This window comes from Numida meleagris, chromosome 6 (assembly GCF_002078875.1).
Source record: "Numida meleagris isolate 19003 breed g44 Domestic line chromosome 6, NumMel1.0, whole genome shotgun sequence".
Lineage (NCBI taxonomy): Eukaryota > Metazoa > Chordata > Aves > Galliformes > Numididae > Numida > Numida meleagris.
In genome coordinates this window covers 24,736,285-24,745,323 of record NC_034414.1, presented here as the reverse complement: position 1 = coordinate 24,745,323, position 9,039 = coordinate 24,736,285, and the positions used below count along the sequence as shown (strand labels likewise).

General features: G+C 48.9%; 1 protein-coding gene across 1 annotated transcript; it reads left to right on the top strand.

Moving 5' to 3' along the window:
- Positions 661 to 7,020, top strand: RHOV (ras homolog family member V). Its single transcript, XM_021403123.1, has 3 exons — positions 661 to 1,028; positions 4,024 to 4,082; positions 4,323 to 7,020. Exons 1-3 carry the CDS (start codon positions 833 to 835, stop codon positions 4,761 to 4,763), a joined length of 696 nt encoding a protein of 231 aa, XP_021258798.1. The 5' UTR covers positions 661 to 832; the 3' UTR covers positions 4,764 to 7,020.

Sequence of the window (9,039 nt, the reverse complement as noted above, 5' to 3'; positions counted from 1 at the left end):
AGAGAGCCTCCTGCTCAGTGCTGTTCCAGAGAATTGTGGGCTGTCTGCAAAAGGTGCACGTTTGGAGGGTGGCTTCAGCCAGGACTCTTCAACTGGAGGGGTTGCCAAGCTTGTGACCTTCTGCCAACCATGGGGAAAAGCATTTTAGACTCTGCCTAGCTTAAGTACCTCTTCTCAAGCCTACCATTAACGCAGATGAAATACCTGGGAAGCTGCTCGGTGTGGGTGCACAGTGCAGTGAGACACAAGCTGGGGAGCTGCTCGCCTGTGGCTTCTTGCCTGGTGCAGGCAGCTCTCCCTTCCTGTGTGTGGTGAAGAACATCGTGTAACGACATGGTGGCATCCATCGCCAGCCTGAGTTTTGCTCCTCCGCGAGGAGACAGCTCCACTTTCAGAGCTGATGTTGCAATATAAGATGTGCATGCACTAGTGCTTCCCCCGCAGTGTTTTCTATCGCTGGGCGGTGTAACACGGCGGTGCAGTGGTTGATCTGACAGTGCGGCCACTTCTCGCCGTGGCGACGCGTTTCTGCCGTCCCCTTCCGCCGCCCCTCTCCGTGCTGACCACCAGCACCACAGCTCCATCCCCACCTGCCCAGGGAACGCCAGCAGCAGCGCGGGGCGGCCGACCCGGCCCGGAGAGGCGGATCGGGGCGGGCCGGGGCGGGCCTAGGGAAATGGGGGCCGGTTTTGGGCTGCGGGCGGCAGGTGTAGCCACGAGGAGCGGGCTGAGGCGGGCCGCGAAAGGTGGCCCCGCTCGGTAACACCGCTCCCAGCCGGGCATGGCAGCGGCCCCGCCGAGCTGCAACCCACGCTGAGCCCCCACTGCAGCCATGCCCCCCCAGGAGCTGCTGGACTACGCGCCTGCCCTGCGCAGACACAGCCCGCCCCGGGGCAGCGGCCCCGAGCTGGGCATCAAGTGCGTGCTGGTGGGCGATGGGGCCGTGGGCAAGACCAGCCTGGTCGTCAGCTACACCACCAACGGGTATCCCGACGAGTACCAGCCCACCGCCCTCGACACCTTCTCAGGTAGGTCCCCACCCACACGTCCTTGCGGGGTGGTTTTATGGGTAAGGAAAAGGGGCTTTCATGGTTGTTTGGTTTGTCAGCTTCAGAGTTATCACAGCATTGAACTGCAGGCTTGCTGTCTTCAGCTGATATTCAACAAAACCACACCTTTCCCCTCATGGTCGTTGAAGTGAGCCTAGAGCAGAGGTTGCCAAAAAATTGAACAGCTGTATAAGTCTGCCTAAAATGCCTTCTCTATCAGCTGATGAGCTCTCATTTGTTTTCCCACTTCTGAAATGCCATCTTTGCGCTCTTTCTCCACCCCTCCTCTTTTGGGCTACAGCTTCTCATATAAAGCCCAGAAAAATAAAAAGCCCTTGGAAAGGTTGCTGATCTTCATCAGGTCTGAAGAAACACAGTAGTACGTGACGGTACAGATAGGTAGATTAGAGATGGGCTCAGGTCAGACCAGGCACTAGACTTGCGGTGTGTCATAGTCTCATGGGCTTTTGCAGGGATCATTTTCTTTGTCAGTCATGACTGTCCTCCCAGTTGCTCACTCTTGCCCTGGGAACTGACAGCCTGACCTTCTCTGAGCAACCATGCTGTTGCTGTTTGGGGTCCTGCAGCCCCTTGGCAACAGTTGAAAGTCCTGGAGTCCTCCATGGGAAGGTTTCTGTTCTCTCTGCACCCCTCAAGCCCATATGTTTGGTTTGGACTTAGGGAGGTTTGAAGTCACCACAGTCAGGAGCCTCCACATTTTCTGAAAGGGCAAGTTTGTAGGAAAATGATCCAGAAAGGTGGAGGTGAGTGTGGGTTCCGAGACTTCCCTCCTAGCAGCAAGTAGTTTGAAGAGGTCTGGGCAGAGTGGTAGCCCCAGTCCGAATGTCAAGGTACCAAGCCTGACTTCCAGAGGTGCATAGCATTTGCAGCTGATATAAACCCAAAAGATCATTAAAAATGTGTCTTCGAAATTTGGTTTCATCTTACTGGGAGGAGCACAAAGTGGGAGAATAGAGGAACTTCCCTTCCCTCTACTAACTTGGATAAACTTGAAAAAAGGCCCTCCCTGGATTCACAAACACAGTTCAGGACCCAAATCAGAAATTTCAGCCCAATTCCCCTGTCTTGGGGAATACTTGCATCTGAAACTTCCAGTAGAGTTGAGCCGTGTAGGATACATCCTAACCCAAATTCTGGCCAATGGACTGTAAAGCCAGTAGGAGCTAAAGAAGGTAATGAGATAGGAGAAAGTGCTGCATTATCAGGGAGGGAATAGCACTGGCACCCAGCTCCACTACCTGGGCACTGCCTGCAGCTGGGTGCGCTGCCAGGCACAGCAGCACTGAGTGCAGCGCATACCCGCTGACCTTTACCCACCAGGCTATCCTGTTCTGCAGGCCCCTTTGCTGTTGTGCAGCGATCCCCGGGGTGTGGACCTGGGGCGGGCGGTAGGTAGAGGCTTGTCACAGAGTTGCTGGAGTAGCTTAGCTTGTAGCAGGTACGAAAAATCCTTGTGCAAGCACTGGAGCAGCAGGTAATATACATGGTGCCTTTTTTTTCTGAAGGTTGTAAAACCCTTAAGAGATGCTAATTCATTCTCTCAGCACGCTTGGGAGGCAGAAGAAACCAGATACTAGAAAGGCAAATGCCCAGTGCCTTGAAGATCAAGTCAGCATCTAGCAGGTTCTTTGATCAAGAACAGGTTTCTCTTCCTCCTCTGGGGCAAAGATATGGTAACGATCCAACCGATTCCCAGTCACAAGGAAGCTATGACTTTCAGCTATGCCGTGAGGAGTGGCACTGTGGTGTACGCACCCACCCCTTCATTTTTCCTTCACTCGCTGTCTCCCACCCGGTTTCAGGTGATGCTTTGTCTGTGCCTCCCTCCTTCTCCCCACACTGCTCCCAGGGAGGAGAGCACTACTCCGAGAGTTTCTATTAGGCTCTCCAGGTCGGTGGTTTCTGTCACTTTTGTCACCTGGCTAATTACCTTAGGAGTGAAAGAAAGTTGATCCTATTTCTCTCTTTTTTTCTTTCTTTTTTTTTTTTTTTCTAATTAAGAAAAAAGGACAATAACGCCTCCTCTTGGACCCAGAGAAACAGTTTAGCTAGCTAGTGTGAAATGCCAGCCATTGTCACCTTAGCACAGGATGTCTGCCTCCATTCAGCAGAGCACAGCCCCATCCACATTGTCAAGACTTGAAAGTGATTGCTAGTTCCTCTGGCATCTTTCTCTCCTTTCCCTCAGTTCCTAGCCAGACTCTGTGGTGTCTGTGCACTTAAACATCTAACAGTTTCATTCCAGATTTCCATTAGAGGTCCTGCCAGCCCTCAGTCTGAGTCAGCTGATACCACATGAAGGCTTACCCTGATTAGGGAGTGAAATGGGAGCAGACCTCACATTTGTAACTCAGCAGTTTTTCACTGTGTGGATAGCCTCTGAAGGGGATTTCACTCATCGCTACTTCCTTAATAGCTTCTTTATTTCCAAGCTGGGTTTAGGTATTTGCTTTTCTGGGACACTTCTGGAAATAGATATGTTTTTTAATAGATGGGGAAAATCTCCAATAGTTCATTTAATGAAGACTGATTTGGGCTTCTTCCCTGAGCCAAAAAGCTCAGGGAAGTTGCTGAAGTTCTGTTTGTGTTTATCCTTACTTGTTTTCTTGGAGAGTGGAGGAACAACAGATCGTTTTGTCAAAGAGCTCTTCATCTTTCTAAGAAAGGAGTTCTTCAGTAAAATGGAATGATTCTTTGAAAATACTGGAAAGCAGTCCAAAGCATGTGAGGGATAACTGAATCAGAACATTTATAGCATGTCTTGTATTGTTTCCAGTGCAAACTTCAGCTGTTTTAGTGGGGTCTGTGAGGATGCTTGAAAGTGAGGACAGGCTTAAGTGACTTCAGGGGTCTCTTTAGCAGGATACAAAATGGAGTGCTCCAAGGAAAAAAAATGTGTGCGTGCATGCTGGGAAACTTCCATAGTCTCATCTTTATTCTCTTTCTGCTACAGTGCAGGTCCTGGTGGATGGAGCTCCAGTCCGGATCCAGCTGTGGGACACTGCTGGCCAGGTAAGCTCTATCAAAGGAACTGTCAGCTCTGGTTCTGTGGGACAGGGACCATTTGCAGGTCTTTGTGGAAGGCAGTATTTAACTAGAAAGGAAAGAGATTCGTTCGTCCAGCATCGGCCATTACTGGTATAGCAGGCACAGACTGGTGAATGTCCTAGTTCTGAAAATGTCACTGCAGCGTCATGCTCTTAGAGTTCAGTCCACTGAAGACCTTTTTTTTTTCCTCTCCATTCTCTACAGGAGGATTTTGACTGTTTGCGCTCACTTTGTTACCCAGACACTGATGTCTTCCTTGTCTGCTTCAGTGTGGTAAACCCAAGCTCCTTCCAAAATATTACAGAGAAATGGATCCCTGAGATACGAACTCACAATCCCCGGGCTCCAGTGCTGCTAGTGGGGACACAGGCAGACTTGCGAGATGATGTCAATGTCCTCATCAGCCTGGATCGCTACCATGTGAAGCCCGTGCCCCGGCCTCAGGCAGAAGGCCTAGCAGACAAAATCCGGGCTGAAGCCTACCTGGAGTGCTCAGCGCTGACCCAGAAGAACCTCAAAGAAGTGTTTGACATGGCCATTGTCAGTGGTGTTGAGCACAAAGCACGTCAGGAAAAGAAGATGACAGCCAAAGGCATCAAAACTCTCTCCAAGTGCCGCTGGAAGAAGTTCTTCTGCTTCGTCTGAAGTTGCTCTGGGGAGGGGAGATAGAAGAAGCACGTGATGCCAGTATTACTCCGCACCTTCTTGGAGTGACTGCTCCTGTGGCCCCAGTGAGGAGGGTATGATAAGCTGCTGGGCTTGGAAACCTGGCTCTTGCTGGGTTACAGCATCTGATGCCTGGAAAACATGAACTGTTGTGCCGGGATGTAGAATGGTCCAGGCAGCTCTAAGTACCTGCTGGACACACCTGTGGCATCCCAGGCTAATGGGAGCCTTTAATACACCAAAACTTAGTACTGCAGAACAGGCAGGTTCCTTACATTGATCAAAATGGCCATTTTTCTGTCTGAAACTGACATGCTTCCAGAGTCCTGACAGAGAGAAGGGCAGGGGCAGCTACAGGTGACTGTGGTGTGGTCAAACACAAGCTGCTGAGACTGTAAAGCAAGACTTGGGTTTCTCCTCTGATTCTGCTTGCCCAAATAGGTAGAAGCCATTTGGCTGGGAAAAAAAAGCAGCACTCTTTCTTAAAGGCCCTGTATTCAGAGTGCCCTTGAGAAGGTTCTTCCTAAATAAAGTCCATTAGCCAGCTGAAGAGAACATGCATTGGGAGCTGCATTGATTGTTTAAGCAAATTGTTCTCCAAAAAGAACTCTGGACTACACTGAGTGCCAGTGCTGTAGCCCCATCTAAAGAGGCAGTCACGAACCTGGGCTCTGTTATGAAAGGCCTTTGTGTGTGTAGTGATTGGAGAGAAAGAACAGGTGAGGAGCGGCCATAGGTGGCTCTGTCTGCCTAGTGGAGAGCAAACTGCCAGTGAAAGGTTTGTAATGCTGCCAAGAGGTGAAATGTGGATGGAGGGCCAGTGTACGTTACAAAAGAAAAAGGGAGAAAGTAGAAAAGGAAGGGAATAAATGGGAGAAAAAGATGAAAGTTGGGAAGATGGAGAAGGAAAGAAGGAACAGTGTTAAATGAAAGTTGTGATTCTGCTTAATCAGTGAGTCCTCTAGGGACTAGTGATCTCAGTTTCAAAGTAATGTTGTCCATACATTAAATTCTGAATTGAAAGGAGGGATCTGTAGAGAGATAGTTCCTCTTGGCCAGTAAAATCCTCTTTTTCAAACCTAGGCAGGAGAACAGTGTTTACCTCATGCTGACCTTCCTGAGGTTGCTGAGCAGGAATGGAGGGCTCAGGACTTCTTTTTGTTGTGCTTTCCTTTCTCAAGGATCACAGCTTGATCAGCTGAAACCAAAAGCAAAGAAAACTCATGAAGTTCCTTTCAGAGACAGACATTCACTATGTTTGCTTCATTGCTCACTCCCCTGTTTCTCAGGGGATTCATTTACCAGTGAGTCGTCTATTCACACTTTATTGCAGAACTTGCATTAACTTCTAAAACTTCTCTCACAGAGACATTTTGTTGTGGCTTATGTAGCAGAGTGCGACGGGTCTGTCAAGCAATGTTTTCAGTACTCGGGGTTCTCTGCATCTGGACATGATCCTCACTTTGGGAATGCTCTGAAATAATGTGATGTATGGGGATATAGTTGGGAATGTTTGCCCTGCTCTGAAAGAATGCATAATTGGGCCAGTGGGCTTGTACAAAAAAAAAAATCTAGCGTGGCTAGATCCAAACAAATGCCTGCAAACATCTCTTTTTGTACTACAGCTCATGCAGTCCCCAGGATGTGACACAAGGCTGCTGTTATCAGTGGTCTGAAAGAGATGGGCAAGTCTTCTTGCAGCCATAGAGCTGCTTGTTGTGTGGGGCTTAGAGACCTCAACAGACCGGAGTGTCAAAATGAGTTGTGAGTTGACAGGACTCCCCCAGCCAAAATGCCGTCTGGGTCCAGTGAGAGATCCAAAGAGATGGAGAGTACAAAGGCAGTAGCTAGAAGTGAGGTGTCCTACTCATCTCTAAACAGAATACCATTTATTGAACAAAGCTCTCAGTCACCATATATCCCTGTATGCATCTCTTACCTGTACAGGCACCTCTGTTGTATCACGACTTCAGTTTGTCTGTTGGGTCTTTACGCATTTCTTTAACCTGTGAAAGCAAGGATTCAGATGTGACCTGCTGCGCTGTCCTTGTACGGAGCAAATCCACAGGTACAAAGAACAGCAGCCTTGCCCCATGCTGGGAAGAGCAAACATTGTCCTGCAGTAGCTTGGTATAAACAGGGATTCTTTCATTCTGGAAAAGAAACTGTACTGAGAGCTGCTTTCTTTCATTGTGATTGTGTCAAATATTTGTTCAAATAAATTTTTTTTTTTAAATGCCTGCAATTTGCGTTCATCATTTCATCAGTGCAAAGTAAGCTTGGATTACAGAGAGTGGAGGAGGTATTCCATTTTACTGATGGTAGGGTAAGAGGGGAGTTGCCTCACTTCTCCCTTCTTGGGGGTTAGGAAACTCCCAAGATTAGGGACTTAACAAGGGTAAAAGTCCCCCCCCCATCACTGAAAGCCTTCAAGATCCTCCTGGGCCTCAGTTAATGTTCCTCTTCCTCAGCAGCTGCTCAGGATGGAGGCTGCTGAAGGGACAAGCACTAAGTTTGCAAGGCTCTCAGTGCCCCTCCTTAAGCCACCAGCCCGGGACTGGTTTGGAGGGCCTCAGCACTCCCAAGTCGCATTTGAGACAAGCCCAAATAGGACTTGCATTGGGAGCCCTAATAACAGCATGCCACTCTGTCATTAGGCTGGTGGGTAATTTTGCCACTGAACTCACTTAAACGTGGTAGTTAAGCACTACCAAGTGCTTAACGAAGTGTTGAAAAGTTTGTCTCTACATCATCAAGATTCTATTCTAGAAGTTCACAGGACTAAGGAGAGCTCCTATCCGTCCACATTTGGGGCTCAAGTGAAAAAAAAGCATGGTGGAGCACAGGTAACGAGCATGCAAGATGCAGGAACTGGAAGGGAACAGGGAATTACTTCTGATAAGTGGAGCCAGCTTTGCAGCTTCCCAGCATTCAAGCTCCCAGAAAGACCTGTGAATGGAAACAGCAGGAAAGTGTGAATTAACTTCTCACAGAATGAGTCATTCCACTGAGCCATATCCTGTCATGTGCACAATAAGCACACTAAAACTCGCTGAAACCCGCGAACTCAGCCGAGCTCCTGGGAGGGGTGGTGGTGAAGCTGTCTCATTAAATGGAGCCCCAGGTGGCTCTGCTAGGACAAAGAGAGCTCTGGTACAGTTCAGGCTTGTTTCTGTGTCGCAGTGCTGCTTGACCAACTTGTATTTTCAGATGATGCTGAGAGCACAACATGGCTCCTGGGAGACTGTTGCTAATACAAACCACCCCACCAGGCTGAATAAAGCTAGCCAAGCCCATTGCTAGGCCAGCATCATTCCATACAAGTGCCACTTACTTGAGACAAGAAGGGACCTTTATTCAATTTGATTTGCACAACGATCAGCATCAAGTGCCAAAAACAGCACATGTAGAGACTCTAGTACCCTTCTTTCTTTGGTTTCTGACTCGGATCCTGATCAGCAAGCTCCTACATCCAACAGAGTAACTCATCAGAGTGTTCCCACTGGCGTAGACAACACTGCAAGTCCTTCAGCATAGGCACACACTACATCATGTAATTCTGCATGAAACCCCAGCAGAACTCTGGTACTGGGAGGGATGGGAAGAAGACAGGGCCCTTTTGTTTCCTTTCTCTGTATGTAGCACACCCTAAACGGGCTCAACTGTGCCAAGTTCCCAGCTGGCAGTGCTTTCCCGAGCTTCCACTAAACCCTGACAAGGAATTAATCCCCAAAATAATACCAAGTTTCATCTGACTCAACACAGCCTCCTTCCCAGAGCCAGAAGGGCAAGGAGAACTTGAAGCCCTCTAGGTTACGGCCTAGTTACTATGAAAGGGCAGGCTGATTTCGGACCAGGAGCTGACACAAGCCCAGCTGTGGGGGCAATCAGGGCCCGGAGCCCTGCTGAAATGCAATCACGAGAGCATGGCACCCTCCCCCTTTCCTTAGAGGGGTGTGACCGTGTTAACAGCCTTATCACCTTTTTAAATGCACCTCAGGTGCAACCTAGCTTTTTCATCAAGTTGTCTAAGGGATTACACTTGAAGCAATCATTTCCAGTTAGGAAGCAGGGGGCAGTTTGACTTCATCCACCTGTCTTTGGCCTGCTTGGGCTGCTTACAGATCTTGGCCCTCCTTTGTGTTCTTGCCTCTCTCAGAGCCAAGCTAAATCATGCTTTGGTGCATCCAGGTGATAGAGTGTTTATACACAAAGAAACCTCTTGTCTTTTATCAAACAGCTCCAAAGCTGACCC

Bases quoted from the DNA above. Each gene is read 5' to 3' on its own strand.
- RHOV (XM_021403123.1), top strand. From the start codon at position 833: ATGCCCCCCCAGGAGCTGCTGGACTACGCGCCTGCCCTGCGCAGACAC. The intron at 1,029-4,023 runs GTAGGTCCCCAC...TTTCTGCTACAG, and splicing joins CGCCCTCGACACCTTCTCAG to TGCAGGTCCTGGTGGATGGA. The intron at 4,083-4,322 runs GTAAGCTCTATC...CATTCTCTACAG, and splicing joins TGTGGGACACTGCTGGCCAG to GAGGATTTTGACTGTTTGCG.